Source organism: Ostrea edulis, chromosome 1, assembly GCF_947568905.1.
Source record: "Ostrea edulis chromosome 1, xbOstEdul1.1, whole genome shotgun sequence".
NCBI lineage: Eukaryota > Metazoa > Mollusca > Bivalvia > Ostreida > Ostreidae > Ostrea > Ostrea edulis.
Genome location: NC_079164.1, coordinates 78038662 through 78061040, shown reverse-complemented (window position 1 = coordinate 78061040; position 22379 = coordinate 78038662). Strand labels below are relative to the sequence as shown.

Genomic DNA, 22379 nt, shown 5'->3' with positions numbered 1-22379 from the left:
ACGTGCAGTCTGCAACACTGTAAAATTTGAAATGGAGAACCCTGTATTGTCTCGATTTAAAAACTGATCATACGCAGAACACGCTTTTGCGTTTCGAATAAACACCATATCTCTCAACTGATTCGATACGCAAGAGCTTTTTCTGCTTATGGTCAGTTTTTAAATCGAGACAGGCTACTGACAAACAAGTTGATGGTGCATGGGTTCCGACAGTCTCGTTTAAAGTCGACATTTCACAAATGCCAATACAACCTATCATTGGATCAAATGTTATCTGACATGTTTCATACCGATTGTTAGACCGTTCTTGGCACACTGATTTTGACTACGGATAACTCCGTTTACCTGATCAAGATATAGGGCTCACGGCGGGTGTGACCGGTCGAAAGGGGATGCTTACTTCTCCTAGGCACCTATCCCACCTCTGGTGTGTCCAGGGGTCCGTGTTTGCCCAACTATCTATTTTGTATTGCTTATAAGAGTTATGAGATTGATCACTGTTGGTTATCTTCACCTTTTATGCAGGTGATAATGGATTATTGCTATATGGGAAGTTGACGGTAGAGAAGCTGAAGTCACCCCATTTGTCATAAGTTGTTATTTTATCGTTTAATAACACATGTGTTCAATATAAAGCAGATATGATGGAAGCAATTGTGTGTTTTTATTTCAATTTCACTGGGATGTCGTTATCTTCATAGAATCGACATATGAATGAAAATGATTATTCTTGATAAATAAAGCGTTGTCGGTATATCTAGAAGTCTAGCTGAAGGCCACAGCAAGATGTTTTTTCATCTCTGTAGAAGATTTTGAATAAAGAACTATGCACGAAACTCTGGATTCCCACCTACATTTTCAACTGTATGTATGTGTATATATATATATATTATTTTTTTGTGCTAGATAATGATTTTTTTAAATGCTAATTAGAATTCATTTATTTACTAATTGATAATTAATTTTAATACCAGTGTTAATTAATCCTTCTTAATTACAACTCTTTTTTTTTGATATGGGGGTAGAAAAATCTGTTCCTTGAAATCATATATTTTAAATTGCTTATTGATATGAATGAATAATCATTTTTAAATTTGTCAACTTTCATATTATTGAGTAAATATTGTTAATATTCATATTTCGTAGTTTAACCTCATTTGCAATTGATGGAACGGGGGGAGGGGTTAAAAAAAAATCCGTTTTCCATTGCTTTCAATGGAAAACGGAAAATATTTTTAAAACACATTTCTCTTTTCCATTGATTTCTATAGTGAAATATCCCTTGGGAATCTGGGTTAGAATAGGTCCTCAGTATCCCTTGCTTGTCGTAGGAAGTGACTATATAGGCCGGTCCTTCGGATGAGACCGAAAAAACGAGATCCCGTATCATAGCAGGTGTGGTACGATAAAGATCCCTCCCTGCTCGAAGGCCGTAAGCGCCGAGCATAGCCCTAAATATTGTGTCAAAAAATCTAGTATTTGATTTATCATGAGGAATGGTCGTGTAAAGTGCTGAACAGTCGTACGTTTTGATGTTGATTTGAGAAAAGTTTTGTGATTTTAATGTTACTGGAAGTTTATAGATTTCAGATTTGATTTTCACCACCTCTCTCACATGTTGTAACACAACCCGTCTAACGTTTCTCCTTCACATCAGTTAATATTTTGTGGGGAGCAAAGATAGGGGCTTTGCAGAACATTTACTGGATCCAGCAATGTATCTCTGTAAGGGTTTTGTGAAGTTTTGGGATCCCGTATAGGAACGGTAACTCCTATTCATTCATTGATCTGATCGGGTAGGTTAAAGTTTGTTTTCGATGCAGTGTATCTATTTATTCGTCTAATGTTAAAAGTTTTTAACATTCGTTTTTGGTTTGTTTGTTTTTTAAATTCAAAATGTATCAAAACCAATTCCATTTATTTCAACTAAAATATCACTCATCCAAACCTGTCACCTATATATAGATTTCATGATCTCCGCTAGACATGCGTGCGCATTAATTTAATGTAATCATTGCTTAGTGGTGTTTACAAAATATCTTAAGTGCAAATAGGTCATGTTCAACACACTGTAGCTCAATAACAAGCACTACGACCCCTATTTTTTTTTATTCCTTTCATATTAGAATGTAAGATACCTAGCATTTTATAATGCCCCTTCAATGTAGAAATTAAAAACATATAATACAAAGGAATTGACATGATACAGAACTCAGGTTCGAACCTCTTTAAGTAATGATACATTTTTTGATAACAGAAATTTTAAACATCATACACATTCGACTTCGTCACAACATCATTTCTGTATCATGTATGATGATTTTTTTTAAAATGTAGTTTAAGTGCTAAAAGGTCATTATTTACCTTAGGTGTACTAGCACTATTAAACCTTTTGATTCCTATAATGTTGGAAGACATGTATGTGCATTAATGTAGTGTAATGGTTACTAAGTGTTATTTATAATAATTTGACACCAATGGACAAAATAAATCTAAAGTAGATTTTAAGTGCAAAAATGTCACGTTTAACACAATGTAGTTTAATGACAAGCACTATGAACCATATTCTTGTTTTTATCCCCCCCCCCTTTCAATGTTAAAATTCAATTTAAAAAAATGAATAAAAAATATAGCTTCAAGAAAATTTACATTAACACAAAATCCAGATTCGAACCTCTTTAAGTAACGACAAAATTAGCGCCATGCCTCCGCCTAATGTTACTAATTTGAATATCATACACATTCGTCACAACTGTGTCTTAGATAAAGATTCATTTATGGATGGAGCTGTGTGTAGTTTCTCGTAAAACTGAGGATCCATGTCAATATTTGGTTTTCATCCTCCTGTCCAAAGTACAGAGAGATGAATTGTTCAACACAGTTTACAAAGCATTTAATCGTTGATGTTCATGTTGTACTTTGGTAGACTACATATTCATGTCGTTAGTATAATTCTCCTCAAGAGATTTTGAAAAAGCTTTTGAATCTGTGCCATGGGGTTATTTAATCCGTGTTATGAAATTGTATAACTTATGCATCTACGTGTATCATGAACTGGATTAAAAATTTCCCTAAAAGATCACAATAATGATAATTCAGGATGGAAATTTATCAAGATGATTTAACATTAGGCGCGGTTGTAGACAAGGGCATCCTCCCTCTCCCTTTTTGTTTCCAATGATAATGTATACTAATAATTAATAATGATGTGTGCAGAAATACTGGCAATTCAGGGGGTAATAATAGAATTCATGGTAAAAGAATTGGAAATATAATGCATCTTATTTCACAATTTGCAGACGATACTTCTCTTTTTTTAACTGTCACTAAAGATTCATTTGAAACCACTTTAAATGAACTAAAAGACTTTAAATAAATATCAGGATTGTTGGTTAATTACTCCAAAAGCAAGTAATATAGATCGGATGTAAAATGAAATCAGTAGAAAAGGAGTGGATTATACAAAATTAGTATGTTATAAAACAAAATTTAAAGTTTTAGGAATTGAGGTTGACACTAAAGTAGGCCAAATGGTGAAGACAAATTATAACAAAAAAGTGCATCTATTAAGAATTTATTGAAACAATAAGAAAGAGGAAATCTTACTCCAGCCCGACGCATAATTGTTATAAAATCTCTAACAATCTCAAGAATTGTACATTTGTTTATTTTCTCACCGAATCCATCTAAAGATACTATTGACCAATTAAACTGTCTACTTTTTTAATCCTTGAGGAAAACTCCTGTTAATATCTTCGGTTAAGAAATTATTGCATAGCTCAGCAAAATGACAATTTATCATAGAAGATATCTATAGCAGTCAGATCATTAGATATGGTCTAACCTATATTGTATGCATGAAAATGTATTGAAAAATCAAAATATGAATTTTGGCATGGTGCTTTTAATTCTTGGAAAAGGTTAGGGAACTTAATTTTTCGGTGTAAAACAAGCAGTAAAGAAAATGATGAGAGATTATAATATAGATCATCTGATTATGATACAGATCATCTGATTGTAATATAGATCATCTGATTATAATATAGATCATCTGATTGTAATATAGATCATTTGATTGTAATATAGATCATCTGATTGTAATATAGATCATCTGATTATAATATAGATCATCTGATTATAATATAGATCATCTGATTGTAATACAGATCATCTGATTGTAATATAGATCATCTGATTATAATATAGATCATCTGATTATAATATAGATCATCTGATAGTAATATAGATCATCTGATTGTAATATAGATCATCTGATTGTAATATAGATCATCTGATTATAATATAGATCATCTGATTATAATATAGATCATCTGATTATAATGTAGATAATCTGATTATTATATAGATCATCTGATTATAATATAGATCATCTGATTATTATATAGATCATCTGATTATAATATAGATCATCTGATTATTATATAGATCATCTGATTAAGGAACAGGGACTCCGTTACACATTATATGCTTTACTATTTACTAAAACTGACAATAGAAAAAATACAGAATATGGAATTTTGAAGAGAAAAAAATAAATCACTGGACAAAAAATGGGATGAACAATATTACAAACAATAAGAAATTACAATGGTTGCAATATCGAGTGAATCATACCATTTTAACTCTGAAAATGAGTGAGAAATCAGCTCCAAATTGGTTTCAATAAATCAATTCTACAGTATACATGAAAGGTGAAGATAACGAACAGTGATCAATCTCATAACTCCTATAAGCAATGCAAAATATATTGTTGGACAAACACGGACCCCTGGACACACCAGAGGTGGGATCAGGTGCCAAGGAGGAGTAAGCATCCCCTGTCGACCGGTCACCTCCTCCGTGAGCCCTATATCCTGATCGTGTTTGTGTACTTTATTGTAAATAAAAAACGTTTATTTTTCAGAAAGTGTGCCCAATCCCATTGCAAATGATTGCACAATGAAGTATGATCAAATTAAACTTCTTCAGAATGGTGGGATAGGGCACATATGTATCTTTAAATGATCCTTTCTTAAGGTATATATACGTACAGGTATGTACATTTTGGAAAGAACAGATTTTAGATTTCATTTCCAGACGGCTACCGTGCATTTTGAACGACAAAATCATTTTATCTTGACAAATTCTTTCTTGTTGATTCTCATTATTCTTATCGATATGGTTTAATCTCTCTCTTCTCTCTCTCTCTCTCTCTCTCTCTCTCTCTCTCTCTCTCTCTCTCTCTCTCTCTCTCTCTCTCCATCATCCATTTAGATATAATAAAAGTAAAAGAAATAAACACATATACATCATCAGTATAATAGAAAATTTACTACAAAGTTCAAAATATTTTAGATGCTAATTTAATGGAATATACCACACACATTAAGAAGTGAGCAATGGACGAAAGTCTGGACGTGGTTCTAAGAATGTTTTATTTTTTATTTTTCTTAGAATTTACCTTAGATTAATATTTTGGTATGAAGAGCATTAGAGTAAAGAAAACTTACCTTAGATCTAGATTTTGGTATAAGAAGCTTTTAGATTTATCTCATGTTAATATTTTGATAGAGAAACTTTATAAAATTTACCTTATGTAACGAAAAAGTAACAGATTGTAAACAAAGAACGATAACTCAAATTTTTTATGTAACTGATTTCTCTACCCAGAGTTATCATTCTTCGTTCTCAATGTCAAGGTTCTTGTAGTTTAACTCATTCATACATGTGTAGCACATTCGTTTATGCCCATCGGTTAGTTATCCTTATAGAATATCATGTTCAATTTTGAGTAAAGTTTGTTGAGTTATGCTGAACTATTTTAAAGGGGATTATTTCGCGGATTAATATTAAATCAGTTAAGTAAACAAAAGATTAACACGTGAAAAAGGTTACTGGGAATTCTGTTAGTGTGAAAACTGTCAATGGAAGTCTTTAGATCATAGCAGTGGAAATATATGTCATTTGTGAATGGAATTGTGACCCTGAATTGAAACATTCAAACATTGACAGAACGTGTGCGTGTGTGACGTAAGAACGACAACTCTCGGATATCATGATCTGTCCTCGAACAGTATTTATCACAGGAGCAAACAGAGGGCTGGGACTTGAATTTGTAAAACAGTTCCTAAGCTTAGAGAACCCTCCAGATCATCTGTTTGCATCGTGTCGTGATCCCGAAAATTCCGTGGTAAGTGATCCAGTTTTTCCTGCCCGGACACAGCCACGATGTACATTGTTTATGTAATTATGCATAGCCCTATAACGTTATATGTTTATGAATTATCCTATTGTTTCCATAAGCATCTATTGGCACGCGGATAAAAAAAAAGATGAAGAATAGTTGATAAACAATTTAATTAATGTACCATTTATTTAGGTATTCATATAGATAGTATTAAGTATTAAATTATTATTTTTATTCAAATACTTAGATCTATATGATTGCATCTTCCTTTATTTTCTTTTTAGGAATTGGGAAAACTGAAAGATCACAAAGTTGTTAAAGTATTAAAACTAGGTAACGTATTAATGCAGTTTATGGGAGAACTGTAGGGGGAGCATCATCTTGGTTAGACCCAGTTGACACAATTATGACTGATAAGTTTTAAAGTGATTCGGGAGAGGCACATTGGGAAACTCCGAATCGTACAACAACAACCAGGCGGAGTTTTGAAAGAATATTATGAGGAGCTGTTCCGAGGTTCAGTATAGGCCTAAACGTCAGTCAAAATAATATCAACCGGAGATTTTCACAAAGGGAAATATTTTATAAACACATACGTAGAGAAATAGGATTTATTGTTAGAAATATAATAGAAGGAGTCACAATATGTATTCTGAATATTCAGAAGTATTCCGTTTTTATTTAACAGATACGCGTAAATGCTGGTCGTTTAAGGTCATTCGCAACGTTTCTGCCATTTTCCTAAAACGACCCCCCCCCCCCCCATCTCCTCGATATGAAGATTCTTTATGATTTCCACAATAGATTGAAATCGATAATACCCACCCAAGAATAGTATATTAAAAAAAGGAAAATCAGAACGCCGAAAATAATTCAACGGTTTAATTTTCAATCTCTTGAAGTTATTTTTGGCGTTCTGATACAAATGAAAAATTAAATAATATGAATTCTCATGTTTCTTTACAATACAAATGGATAATACAATTCGAATGAAACTTATACAATACAAATGGAAATATTGCAACATAGGCATGTCATATTTGTGCACTTATTTTGAAACAATAGCATGCATGTCGATATACATGTAGAAATCTAAAGTATCTTTGGTAAGTTTACAATATCTTTACATAAACACGTGTCCCACGGTCTTAATTGCTCTGCCTGCTGACGGTCTTCGACTTCCGGTCGGTCCTGTTGTGCGTCTATCACACTCCATAACCGCGGGAAATCTGTTCGTTCTGCCGGAAGTCGCACTTCAGCAATCCGGGACTAAACAAATCGCACTGGGGAAGACTCCCCAGATACTGCACCCTCTCCTGTTTTCTCCGAAGGATGAAGAAACAGGTCCAACCAATGGTCAAAGTGGGCGCGACACGTTGATATTGCTTGTCATCGCTGTCCGCTCCCCAGCATAAGTATGCGGTACCAATACGACCGCCGAGAATTCGCGATATCCGGGCTCATTACAAAGTCCTTCAACTCTCTATCCAAATGACAGGGACACAGAATGACTGAGGCAACGAGGACCTGGACAATCTCGATCAAGGAAACTTGGGCCTCCTGTTTCTCCACAGGACGTCCGAACGTCATGGGGACCGCCTCCTTTCCCATGGTACCATCCTCAAGGTCCAAACGCGCTTTCTGCTGATGCAAAATCTCCATGCCAAGCAACAGCTGGTCCTGCAACAGAGCCACATAGAAGTCGACATTGTACTCCGCATCACATTAATTGCTAGAACCGTCCGAAGATGAAAGTAAATTTCCAGACATGAATTATGAAGGACTGCTCCGAGATTCGGTGAAGGCGTCAGTCCAAATATTCAGCCGAGATTAATAGTTTGGATGTATTCTTGAGAGTCATAAGGGTAGATTTTTTTCAGATGCAAACACTGGTGTTTTGTATGGTCCCGGTTTTTTTTTTAAAGTACGGCCTATACTGGTAAGAATTGGGTTACAATAACCGTTAAAAGTGTTTTTTTTTGAATATATACAGTGTATGTATTCAGAATGCATAGGGGATTCTGTTATATTACAAAAACATACAAGGCTATATCAACGATCACACAAGCATATTAGTGCTCATTTATTGTTTATTCAAGTTTAATTCAAAACCTCACCAGTCCCTTATGCGGCCACTGAAGGGTTCATGTAATAGAATACAAGTTGGAAAGAAAAATCCAGTGCTCTGGTGAATGGTACGTGTACAAGAGCCCCTTGTTTTTCTTATAACACATCACAGGAAGTGATGCAGAGAAACAAGATTGTTTATTTGACTATTGACATTATACACTTAGATGTAACCAGTCAGATCGATATCAGTTCTGCAGCGAAGGAGGTTGAATCTCGTCTGGGAGGCAAAGGACTCAATTTGTTGATAAACAATGCTGGCATGTGTAGAAAACGCCAATACATGGGTAACCTTAACAGAGAAGATCTGCTAGAACAATTCGACACCAATGCTATTGGTCCGCTATTAGTGACCCAGGTAGAGTACCTATTCCACTTATAAAGATATGAAAGAGAAAGATTTGAATTCTACCTGTATAGTACATTCTTAAAAGCTATCAATCCTACTCTGTCCCCTCTATAATGACTTTGTTTATATTGCTGCAGTTTGTACATATGCATATATTGCCGAGGCCTCTGCTGGTGGACTGTTAGTCCCCGAGGATCTCTACAGCCCAGTAGCTAAGTACTTCGTTACTAGCTTGAAAATACAGATGTATATTTAATTGCTGTTATAAAAGTTAGAAATTCATTTCAAAATTAAGGATTATCTCCCTGACGCATAACTCTTATCCTTAAACGAATTTGACTCCACTTTTTTAGCACACTGTTTTTGCCTATAATAGCTCTAAAACGTCATTGTTATTTCGGATTTCAAACATTTCGGTTGAGCATCACTGAAGAGACATAATTTGTCGAAATGCGCATCTGGTGCATCAAAATTGGTACCGTATGAGTTTTACATTGTGAACACATCATATTGTATATTTGTATGAATACTTATATGTATTTTCTTAATACCTTTATACTATTGGTAAGGAGAATAAAGAATTGATTGATACAATTAAGAAGAAAAATAATTTCTGAAAATACATGAGGGTATGAACTGCAACGCTTCACGCCGGTGTATTTTTCATGAAGCGCTAACGCGTCTGTGTCGCAGTTCATGCCATCATGTATTTTCAAAAATAAAATTTATTTCTGATATTTACGTTTTACTATCATGTCTGTCAGAATCCTAGCCGTTGAAATAGACGTGCTATATTTATCAAGTAGTTCTGTATTCATTGTTTACCATGCAGCGCGTTCATGAGGAAAATTTATAAAGATATCAAAGGCAAAAACATTGGAAATGTGAATATTTAGTTAATATACTTATGTACTACAGGTTACAAGGACAGGTTGTTGACATTGATAAAAGAAATCATGAATTGCTGTTGATTTGGTTGATAAATGAATTTTGGATTTATAGTGAAGCACAAGCTGACGCAGTGTGCACGATATTGATATCACAGTTAACTATAGTCCTACACTGAGAGATCATTACATTATTCGTGGGTATGTGTTTGGGGGAAAAACCCACTATGGATCAATTCCATGAATGCATCTCTAGAATAACATACAGGGTTTAAAAATGAAATGCATATACAGCATTAGATGAAAGGTGAATATAACGAACATTGATCAATCTCATAACTCCTACAAACAATACAAAATAGATAGTTGGGCAAACACGGACCACTGGACACACCAGAGGTGGGATCAGGTGCCTAGGAGGAGTAAGCATCCCCTGTTGACCGGTCACACCCGCCGTGAGCCCTACAACCTGATCAGGTAAACGGAGTTATCCGCAGTCGAAATCAGTGTGCCAAGAACGGCTTAACAATCGGTATGAAACACGTCAGGCAGCATTTGACCCAATGATAGGTTGTATTGACGAACTAGATCGTTATAACGACCATAGAATTTGCGAAATGCTGACTTCAATCGAGACTGTTGAAACCCCTGTACCATCAACTTGTTTGTCAGTAGCTTACCTCGATTTAAAAACTGATTATACGCAGAACAAGCTCTTGCATATCGAATCAGTTGAGATATATAAACACCATATGAAGGTGATAATGGAATATTGCTACATAAATACATAAACGCTGGAGAAGCTGAAATCATCCCGTTTGTCATACAGTTGAGTTGTCAGTTTGCCGTTAATGTCTACTTTCAATAAAATATCTAAGTATGAAGTGGAAGTGAACGACTGTGGTGTCCTTTATTTTGAGCTCACAGGGATATATCAAATCGACATATGAATGAAAGTTATTATTGTTAATAGACAAAACGTTATCGATATATCGAACTGAAGGCCACAGCAAGAGATTTTTTCTTCTCGCGTAGAAGTTTTTGAATAAATTCTGCTTCATATGAATATAGAAACAGGTCAGCTAACAAAGGAGCACAATTCGTGCCCCTGGGAAGTCCAACAGACTGTTGGAAGACCTGATCACCAAAGACCACGAAGACATTGTCAAAGAGGAACTCTAGATAAAATCCATGTTAACGTTAATTAGAAGCTCAGGTGCCGAATATTTATTGCAGTCTTTACTGCCCCTGCTTGTTAATTAGAAGCTTAGTTACCGAGCATTTATTGCAGGCTTTACTGCCCCAGCTTGTTAAGGCGGCGGAATCTCGGGACGACCCAATGAGCTGTAACAAGGCCGCCATTGTCAACGTTTCCAGTATCCTGGGATCCATAGCTGAGAATGGAACTGGAGGGATGTACGGGTACCGCCCATCCAAGGTCAGCGGGGCTCTGTACTGCATACTTACCTATCTAATTAAAAATCATCTATTCGGGTTCCCTAAACGGGTTAATTAGTAAACAGAACCCGTACAGATTATTTTAATTAGGTAGGTATATTTAAGCTATTTTAACAGTACATATAACCATGTATAATTACTAGAAAACTAGAAAAAAAGGTGTTTTCTTTAAAGTGTTTTAGCAGCATTGAAATTAATCGAGATTTATTATCCTTATCGAAATAGTTATTGAAGACAACTATCTCAAGTTTCATTAACAATTTCAAAACAATGAACTTTGTTTTGATTATGATTTTGAGAATTAATATTTTAATCGCCTCATTCCAGGCAGCGATGAACATGATAACCAAAAGTCTTCACGAGGAGCTAAAAGGGAAAGGTATTCTGGTCTCGGCTTTACATCCGGGTTGGGCAAGAACCGATATTGGCGGACCGAAAGCTGAACTATCGGCGGAAGAAAGCATTAATGCTTGTATGAATGTTTTATCCAAGTTGTCCAGCGATAATTCGGGGTTATTTATGTCATACAATGGACAGGTGATTGATTGGTGACCTATCAACATAACCAGAAGAATGGCCATTTATTTGACTTATTATAGGGCGCAAGATTGTAAAGTATATTTAAATCATTTGTATCATCTGATATGATAGAAAAAAAAATGAAGATATTTAACAGCAATCCAGTGATCAGAAGAAATATAAGAAATTCACAGGAATAGGAGCGAGGATGAAGAAGTCAAATAAAAAGAGAAAGTGAATCCTGCAAATCATTTATTCGTATATACTTTACAACGCATGACTACTGTAAGTATAATGACAAATGTTTCTCGTCAGGTTTCATTCAAGCTTTGGTAGAAGCATCAATATCAGTTTTAGACTTCTTGGAGCTCGTGGTCACGTCATTTGCATTTTGTTCCGGTTCGACCTCCTCCTTCCTCTTCAACCGTTTACACAGAAGGCAGAGGAAGAGAGAACACAGTCCTATCAGTGCCACCGCTCCAGCCGCCGCTATACCCGCGATCTGCTCAACTAAAACACAACATCATCTAAATCATTCCTTAAACAAATTCAAACAAGTTTAGTTTCAAGTTAATGTGCGTTGATGACAGGTGTCTGGCTGCACTTGTGGTTGCCTTATTGAATTCAGTACGCACAATCTGTTATGTGATTACTCATTTTGTGTTTCTTCATTTCAAATAAAATCTCATTTAAAATACAGTGTCTTTTGTACATTTAATTATTTTGTAAAAATGCAACAACCAGAAATTGATCAAACTGATGAAGAGTGTTTGCTATATATGCTTACTTGATAAGTGTGTTTGCTATGTTTACTTGATAAGTGTGTTTGCTATGTTTACTTGATAAATGTATTTACTATGTTTACTTGATAAGGGTGTTTGTTATGTTTACTTGATAAAGGTGTTTGCTATGTTTACTTGATAAGTGTGCTTGCTATGTTTACTTGATAAGTGTGCTTGCTATGTTTATGTGATAAGTGTGCTTGCTATGTTTACTTGATAAGTGTGTTTGCTATGTTTACTTGATAAGTGTGTTTGCTATGTTTACTTGATAAGTGTGTTTGCTATGTTTACTTGAAGTGTAATTGCTATGTTTACTTGATAAGTGTGTTTGCTATGTTTACTTGATAAGTGTACTTGCTATGTTTACTAGATAGGTGTGTTTGCTATGTTTACTTGATAGGTGTGTTTGCTATATTTACTTGAAAAGTGTGTTTGCTATGTTTACTTGAAAAGTGTGTTTGCTATGTTTACTTGATAAGTGTATTTGCTATGTTTACTTGATAAGTGTGATTGCTATGTTTACTTGATAGGTGTGTTTGCTATATTTACTTGAAAAGTGTGTTTGCTATGTTTACTTGAAAAGTGTGTTTGCTATGTTTACTTGATAAGTATGCTTACTATGTTTACTTGATAAGTGTGTTTGCTATGTTTACTTGAAAAGTGTGTTTGCTATGCTTACTTGATAAGTGTATTTGCTATGTTTACTTGATAAGTGTGCTTGCTATGTTTACTTGAGAGGTGTGTTTGCTATATTTACTTGATAGGTGTGTTTGCTATATTTACTTGAAAAGTGTGTTTGCTATGTTTACTTGAAAAGTGTGTTTGCTATGTTTACTTGGTAAGTGTGTTTGCTATGTTTACTTGATAGGTGTGTTTGCTATGCTTACTTGATAAGCCTGAATCATCGTCTATGACTTTAGTTCCATTACCCACAGAGTGCAGTGTCTTCCCTGAAGAAAGTGTAAATAAGCATCTAAGTTCACGTGTAACAAATATATTTACCAGTTCTGTGTGTTGTTTTACGCCCCATTCCTGAATACGTCACTCATGACGTCACCAGCTTTAAGTGAAGTGCCACAAATTTTTACCCGTGTATGGCGCTTACGGCTGTTCTAGGGTTCTTTCTTATGCCTACACCCATCGCGACACGGGACCCCCAATTTAAAAGTTACATCTGAAATACCCGTGACTTTCGCTCCTTATGTCGATCACTACCTAGGTTGGACACGACATATATCGTTTTCAATGTTTCGGCCGTTGACACGTGGTCTGACCAGATTGTGGTTTGACATCGTGCCAAATACTGCCAACTGCTTTACTTATCATTGACCTATAGAACATAGTTGATCAGGGAGAAAGGCTGTTGAATGCAAATACATTTCTATATTAAATATAATTTCATCTTCGGTATATACAAATAATTCAGACATTCGGAATAGATTGGATTTTAAGCGAGATATGATCCTCAAACGCGCATCTCTCCATTCTTGAGCAATGTGACTCGGGACACGTCCTCAGTTCCATTCCTTACAAGTAATGTGTCTCAGGGTTACAAGCAAGCGGCGTCGAACGCTAGTACTTTTATAGAATGAAGAGTTGGTTAATCATCATCCTATTAACAAATTTGAGACATCAAAGGTTTTTATGACAAATCATTAGTCAATATATGTCTATATTCAGTCATTATCGAGAATGTGCAATGTTGAAAGGATCTATCTTGATTGGAATAGAAATTCCCAGCTGATCCTCAACATCTACACTATAAGACAGCGGATTCCATTGAATGAAGGAAAATATTAAGAAGTAATGCAGTGTATGAGTTATCATCCTTCTTCGATCATAAACGAGGTTCATCATAAACCCAAGTCTTTAATCTCTCTGTCGTGGATTTACATATTGCATGATAAGAACTTAGATTTTTAAGACAGGTGCGATCTCTATTTCAACCAGTCACGTCTTGGATTATCGTTATTGAAAATATAAATTCGTACAGATGAATGAAAGAAGAAAAAGAGATCCTGGTGGTCTACTTTCAAACATCTTTGAGTATGCGTTCTATTTCAAAAGCGCTTGAGGATTTCTAAGTATATTTGAAAATAGTTCAGATAGAAATATGCATATACATGTATGATAGTGTTTATGTTTACCAGGAGCCAAGGAATGTGTCGATATGTTGGCGGTGTGTGTGGTGAACAATGAAACTATTCGTGTAAATTTCTATTCAATACACATTCATTTTTTCTGTAATATTGAACATTTTAAGGTTTACCAACCTATTTAAGTATTTTTTTCTAACGTAGAAAAGCTTTAGAGTGAACAGAAAATCCATCATGACTTTGATCATAAATAAAACAAAAAGAAAGAAAAAAACTCAAAAAGAAGAACATGTATATGATATATATGTTGGGTAGACTTTACTTAATTATTATGAATTTAGTATGTTTTGAAAGTGATCATGGGTAATTTGAAGCCTTTTAAGGTTTTTTAAACATTGAAATGGAAATGGTTTTTACTATAGTTTGAATTTGAAGCGTAAAAATGTCATTATTAAATATACATGAAAGAGCTCAGGAGGTGTTTAAAGTGATTTTCAAAATTTCCATTATTGTGAAATACAAGAAAGTTTCACATAATTTATACAGGAAAATTATTTTTCAAAATATATTCTCACAAACTACGAGGTACATTTTTACCAAAAGCCTTGTTCACTTGTACACATGTACATCTCGTCAAATGAAATTGCAGGCACCCTAATTCAATTTTGTTCACACCATGATACCAGGTTAGGACCACATGGGTTCAAAATGTATATAGGAGTATAAAAAAAAATCTTCTTTTCATCAAACCACAAGATACAATTTGTCAAATTGATATACAAGATTCTTTGTCTAAGTTAGATTCAAGTTTGATCAAACTTTGATCCCAACATTTTCACAAGTCAAGGGTTATCTCTATATAAAAGGTTGTGCTCATCAGACCATTACGCAATCCACTATAAATAAAACATCCATTGAAATAACTACATCTTGTGGTGTACATGGATACAAATGACGCGATCTTATAAACACGCGCAATTGTAATATTTACACCACTAATTACAATATTGCTTAAACGATTGAAATAGCCATAACTGTAGGTATCAATACATGTGTTTTTATTTGAATCTCTCGCTTCGCGTTGTTATTAATAGAACCGCATTCTCATTGGTTCTCACTCTTTTATGGAAACAATCAGAACGAGCCAAACTTTTTGATAGTCACTGATGTCAAGGGTTAGTGCGAGGTAACGAACCAATAACCCTCGATTCGTGAAGATGGATCCCAAGGACTAGGTCGGGCCTGTGATTTGGGTTTAAAGTTTTACATAGCTAAGAATTCCTTTAGAAATCTCCTTTACAGGAACTACAACAATACGATTTGTCTGAATGATATGCAAGAATCCTCTTGTAAAGTAGATTTGTTCAAACCCGGATAACGGATAACCGGGATCCGGTAACAAGACGGGTTCACAACAGCGGTTTTTGTTTTACCAAGGAATATACATGTGTCTAGACAAGGAATATACATGTGTCTAGACAAATTGCATTAAGATCTTCACTACAACTACATGAATGCATGTTGTTAAATCAATAAGCAAACATCTTTATACTGAGTTGATACAATGCTTCCTAGATCAGGGCAAGTCCACGATAGGGATAAAAGTTTATAAGAATGTTGTTTAAAGATCTTCTCATTTACCCCGATGATTAATTAATCTGGAAGTATCCCAATGTAATGCAGATCCACGTTACTTCATTCCGTCAGGGGCCATGATAGAGAATTTTAAAAGTTTTTTTTTATCAATTATTCTTTGTTTCCCCAAGGCAGATGTGAAGCCATATTGGGATATAGGGTTTTACCTGGGAAAATACAGGTGCACGAGTGAGCTATGTGGCCCATAGGCCCCTTGTAAAAGAAAAGGTTTACAAACGGACAACTTGCTATTGCATATTCGACCAGTATTTCTAAACAGCATCGATAACCGAAAGCTTAAAAAAAGTAAACTCGCATAGGAAAGATGAGAAGGCAAAAGAAAGTTTATACTACACTTCACCAGGATATGAATTGTGTCAACATCATAACATACGTACAAATCATAAAACTAATATATAATTTTAAAATTATCATTGATATACAAATACATATACTCACCAGGTACCACAGGGCTAGATACTGCATTAGTCGTGCTTTTTGGTGCTAAAATAAATGAAATAGATTTCATTTTTAAGAACAGGAATATGATCATGTCCAATGTTAACATATGATTAGAAAAATTCCACAATCATTCAATTTTAGATATTTACAGTAAGTAATGAACCTTCGCTGTTCCATTGCATTTTATTCCTTGATATAGGTACTGTGAATCGCAAATAACTTTTCGACTTATCGTAACAGCTCATGATAAAAACAAAACAATTTGTGTCCTAAACAGAAATAACAGGAATAAACATGGGATAATTTCAGCATAACCGGCTTCATCAATTGTTCCATACTTTCATCATTTTTATATCCTTCATAATATACACAGAACAGAAATTCATTAAATTTTTAAATATTACAAGCGCAAATCTAGAAGGGATGCGGGCCTAACATCCATGAGATTGGTCAAAATTAATGCCTTTGTGTATTTTCACACAGTTTAAGTTATAGAATATCAATAGTTAGACCCCTAGAATACAGGGAAAACGCCAGCGTGGACACACCCCCCCCCCCCCTCCTGAAATTATGTTTGTGTGCATGTATTATAGCAGGAAATTGAGTTACGTCTTAATCCATAGTGTATAAAACTATACTTCATTTTCACTACGGTTTTTGCTTGACTGAGACAAAATCGACTCTTCAAGATCGGATACATACAGATTCATCTTGCTTATTTATAGGGGTTATTTGAATTCCATGACTTTTGATTGGTCGAGACCTAATTTGACTTCATTTAAAACGGAAGTTTACCAAGACTTTGTATTTAGTAGACTTCATGTAAAAAAAAAAAAACCAAAAAAAACCCCACCCCAACAACACGAAATTGCTTTGAATTTCCTACCCAAGAAGGATGCACGATTGCATAAAACAATAACAATGTGTGGTTTTCTTTTAAATCATAACCACAGTTAGTTTTCTTGTTTAACGAGGTTGAGATGCTTTATTTCAATATTTTTCTATTCCGGAAACGACAACTTCCTATTACTCTCATTATCATAGTTATCAAGGGATGTATGTGATAAACTTTAATTGCGGAAAAGGTTTTATTTTATATCTGTCTACACAATGACACACGTGCATGTACATTGTATATACATGTAACAAATATGGTTAAACTCCTAATAAAAAAACCCAAAAAAACCCACCCACAATAAATTATTTTTGATAAATTATTCATGTTGTTCGCAATATGGCATATTAAACGTATGTCATGGATTGATGATCCTATAAATCGTACTCACAAGAGGTCGATATTCTCTGTCCTGTAGTAGACGTGCTTGGTGGCGCTGAAAATCATAATACAATTCATTAGAGAATTAATTTACAAAATAATACTTAATCTGTTCAAAGTTCATTTCTTGGACTTTTGTTGTATTTTGTGCACGTATATACAGTGCATGTATATCTATTATTGCGTCATTTACAAAGTATTGATAAGTTTCATTCATTTGGTCATATAACTTCCTGCCAGAAGCAAATCAAAACACACTATTAAAAAAAGTCTCCAAGTCTGGCGAACTTGGAAATATTATCTTGTTTTAAACTTCCGGAATCATGGGGGAATGAGTACTAAAATTAGCAAACGTAATTGGAGCACTTAAAACGAAACCTTATAAATGGTATGGGAATCAACACGATTCTATTTCATATCCATTTCTGAAGTGGGTTAGATATGATTATTACTAGATATATGTTTTTGGGACCAGAATATACTGTCTCGTATTATCTGTAAGAATGATACTTAATCCGCTGAAAAGAAAACAATCACGTCTTTCATAAAGGAGTTTTTATATCCACAGACGTGACTAAAAGACGAAATAATAGGATATTTCCGAATCACTTATAAAATAAAGAGATTCTTCTGAAATGCAGGTCCGCGAATTGTAATTGACTAAAACCATTAAAATTTCAATTTCATTAAAAAAATGGTCCAAAAGTCTATGTCCGACTTATTGGAGTGTCCTAAGAAGATTACTATTTTTCTAGACAGCGTAATGTATGACCTAGTAATTTTTAAACAACAAAGACGTGGACGAAACAATCAAAATAGTAACTGTTTAATTTGCTGAGAATAAAAAGTGAAATATGGATGTCATATCCCAAAATATTATTCTGAACACCGATAAATACATAAGAGTATTGATATGAAATTGATTTTTATGGGGGGGGGGGGGGGGGGGGGGGGGAAGAATCAAATATCGGCTTATTTCTCAACATATTATTTGAAACATAGATAAAAAACATTAGAGCTTTGATTTGAAATTGTCAACCGATTCTTGAAAAAGAGTTAGACCGACTTATAAATGGGTCAAAGGCAATTCCCTCCAAAATAACCTAAAAACTATACGACCGACTTATAGGCGAGTATATACGGAACATGTTTAAACGCGATGAGAACCAGAATGCCCAATCCCGTGGGGACCCGGGTTAGAATAGGTCCTCAGTATTCCTTGCTTGTCGTAAGAGGCAACTGAATGAGGCGGTCCTTCGGTTGAAACCGCAAAATCCGAGGCTCCGTGTCGCAGCAGGTGTGGCACGATAAAGATCCCTCCCTGCTCAAAGGCCGTAAGCGCCGAACATAGGCCTAAATTTTGCAGCACTTCACCGGTAGTGGTGACGTCTCCATATGAGTGAAATATTCTTGAAAAGGACGTTAAACAATATACAATCAATCAATCCAAACTGCCCCGGGTTTTTTCAAAGGTATTTCACTCATTTAGGGACCGGTCAATATTTATTGGGGGGTTGGGACCGGTGCATGCCATATCATCGTCTTTTAAAAAAAACTATGTCCTATCTTCTAAGAATACAAAAAAAGCTGCTGTCCTATAACAGATGTGTAATTAAAAAGTGTTTGTCCTATCTAATAAATAAATATACATGTATGATTAAACATTGAACATTTTACTTCATTTTAAAAATCTCTCAGTTCTTCATAATTATCATTTAAAATTTGTCTTTCCATTGTTATATCAGTTGATGGATTCAAGCTCCTGAGAAACTTTTGTTTACTTTGTCATGTTTGTTCGGTAATTTGTTTAGTGAGGTTAAATCTCATTATTTTTCATCTTATTTCCCCCCCCTTTTTGTTAAATTGCTTTTTAGAGTGCTACATTTTGCATATTTTTTAAATACTGTTTTACAGATTTGTTATTTAGATACTTGCAAGTATTTTTCACATCTCAGTATTCAATCTGATAACTCCTATAAGCAATACAAAATAGAGAGTAGGGCAAACACGGACCCCTGGATATACCAGAGGTGGGATCAGGTGCCTAAGAGGAGTAAGCATCCCCTGTCGATCGGTCACACCCGCCGTGAGCCCTGTATTTTGATCAGGTAAACGGAGTTATTCGTAGTCAAAATCAGTGTGCCAAGAACGGCCTAACAATCGATATGAAACAAGTCAGACAGTATTTAACCCAACGGTAGGTTGTATGGGCAAACTTTCAAATTATTAAAGATGTGTTTAGGCTTTACTTAAATACTGGTTTGTATTCTTCAAGTTATGACCAACATGATACACCATTTTTATTTTCTATCATTGAAATCTATAATCCATGCAAACCTTACATGTGATTTATGCAATTTTATTCACAGCTGAATACTTCTTTTGTGACATTTAATTACATGTTTTAATATTAAAATATTCTCAAAGGTCCAGTATTTTATTGCAAATTGTCTCTAGTATATTCAACTTGGACATGAAATAAAGCATGCATACAATTCAGTATTATTGTTTGTAAGATAGTTGAATTAATTAAAAGTTTTAAATACTTTACATTTATATTTTGTTCAGTGATACCTTCGCAAAAAATATAGCTGTCCTATCAGTGTTGAAAATAATAAAAAGTAGGAGTCCTATCAGTATATGTAAGTCAAAATAAATGTGTGTCCTATTGCATTTTGCACCCGTCCCAACCCCCAATAAATATTGACCGGTCCCTTAGATATCACGACGGTTCCGACCGTCAGCCAGTCTCTCCCGCTTTGTCTTCCGCATCGAGTTTTCGCTTTGTGTTGATGTGTGTTGACGTGAAACTATCTGGTTAGCTTCCTGTTGAAAAGTCAACTTTCGTCACTTTTAATGAGTTATAACCCTTTGTAGAGAATTCAAATCCGGCCCTTTGTGTTTACTTAGACTAAGCATTAAAGATAATGGTATAAATTCACTGAGTGAGTTGTGAACATTTATTGACTACATTTGATTTTCATTACGATTGACCCAATTTTGCATGAAGTATGATCCTTCTTCTTTTTTTTTTTTATTACCCATTTTCTTATTTAGGAAACTATAACTTCCTATCACTCTCATTATCATAGCTATCAAGGAAAATATCCTATACTCAGACTTTAATTTCGGGATTTTTTTAAAATTTCATAACCGTCTACGCTATGATACAAATACATGTAGAAACATATAACAAATATGTTTACACTTCAAAGAAGAAAAAATATATCTTTATATATACATAGATAGATAGATAGATAATAGTTACTTTTCGCAATGATCGGTAAAAGGATAGGTAAAAAATAAAAATGAAACACGAAGACGTTTAGTAATAAAGCTTTATCGCTTTCATTTCAAATCTTCAGAAGCTTTACATTTAGTAACATAGCGACGTTACGTCACAAACAGCGGAACGTTAAAATTAAACAAATCTAGACGTCATTACATACTGACTGTTTCATTTTTATTTTATATATATATATATATATATATATAGAGAGAGAGAGAGAGAGAGAGAGAGAGAGAGAGAGAGAGAGAGAGAGAGAGAATAATTACTTTTCGCAATGATCGGTAAAAGTATAGATAAAAAATAAAAAAAAGATACACTAAGACGTTTAGTAAAGCTTTTAGCGCTTTCATTTCAAATCTTCAGAAGCTTTATATTTAGTAACATAGCGACGTTACGCTTTGTTTTGTAACTTAACGTCGCTATGTTACTAAATGTAAACCTTCTGAAGATTTGAAATGAAAGCGTTAAAGCTTTACTAAACGTCTTCGTGTATCTTTTTAAATTTTTTTTTAACCTATATATATATATATATATATATATATATATATAAAGTCAAAAAATAAAATCCAATACTCAAACTTTTATCTATAGCGCTTTCGCCCTGCGGGCTCGTCAGTAGATTTTTAAACAATGTAAACAAGTTCCATTATGACGTCATCATGGAACTTGTTTACATTGTTTAAAAATCTACTGACGAGCCCGCAGGGCGAAAGCGCTATAGATAAAAGTTTGAGTATTGGATTTTATTTTTTGACTTTATTCTACCCCGATACCAAGAAAAAATAATTTATTGAATATATATATATATATATATATATATATATATATATATATATATATAATGTCAATGTGGCATTTTAAGTACGTCATGGATTGATGATACTCTAAATCGTACTCACAAGTGGTCGATGTTTTTTGTCTTGTAGTAGACGTGCTTGGTGGCACTGAAAATCATAATAAAATTCATTAGAGAATTAATTTACAAAATAATACTTAATCTGTTCAAAGTTCATTTCTTTATCTTTTGTAGATGTTGTATATATTTTGTATATACATGTATATTTTTATTACATCATTAACATAATATTACAGTGTAATAAGTTTCATTCAATTGGTCATGTTAACTGCCTTTCATAAACAAACAAAATCCATAAAAACAAAACAAAGTCCCCAAGTCTGACGAACTTGGAAACATTTGCTTGTATTAAAATTCCGGAATCATGGGAGAATGAGTGCTCAAATGACCAGATATAAATGGAGCACTTAAAACGAAACCTATATACATGGTATGGGAATGAACACAATTCTATTT

At 34.2% G+C, this 22379-nt stretch overlaps 2 protein-coding genes across 3 annotated transcripts in view; one reads left to right on the top strand and one right to left on the bottom strand.

Annotated features, from left to right (window-relative positions):
- Positions 1–1643: 1643 nt before the first annotated feature.
- Positions 1644–12222, top strand: LOC125680227 (C-factor-like). The gene is made up of 6 exons (XM_048919667.2): positions 1644–1796; positions 6013–6190; positions 6472–6520; positions 8482–8672; positions 10842–10988; positions 11336–12222. Exons 2-6 carry the CDS (start codon positions 6056–6058, stop codon positions 11558–11560), a joined length of 747 nt encoding a protein of 248 aa, XP_048775624.2. The 5' UTR covers positions 1644–1796; positions 6013–6055; the 3' UTR covers positions 11561–12222.
- Positions 11395–22379, bottom strand: part of LOC125680236 (uncharacterized) — a 33628-nt gene continuing 22643 nt past the window's right edge. For both annotated transcript variants that reach the window (XM_056161672.1, XM_056161670.1), the window contains exons 2-6: positions 21967–22011; positions 17789–17833; positions 16500–16544; positions 13197–13259; positions 11395–12037 (exon numbers count right to left, since the gene is read on the bottom strand). In XM_056161672.1, coding sequence (XP_056017647.1) covers positions 11850–12037; positions 13197–13259; positions 16500–16544; positions 17789–17833; positions 21967–22011 — 386 coding nt within the window. In that variant the 3' untranslated portion in view covers positions 11395–11849. The remainder of the gene's footprint in view (positions 12038–13196; positions 13260–16499; positions 16545–17788; positions 17834–21966; positions 22012–22379) is intronic.

What these genes read in the sequence shown, in the direction of transcription:
- LOC125680227 (XM_048919667.2), top strand. Translation starts at nt 6,056, where the DNA reads ATGATCTGTCCTCGAACAGTATTTATCACAGGAGCAAACAGAGGGCTG. An exon ending in TGTTAAAGTATTAAAACTAG is followed by an intron (nt 6,521 to 8,481) that starts GTAACGTATTAA and finishes TTATACACTTAG; the next exon opens with ATGTAACCAGTCAGATCGAT. An exon ending in ACGGGTACCGCCCATCCAAG is followed by an intron (nt 10,989 to 11,335) that starts GTCAGCGGGGCT and finishes GCCTCATTCCAG; the next exon opens with GCAGCGATGAACATGATAAC.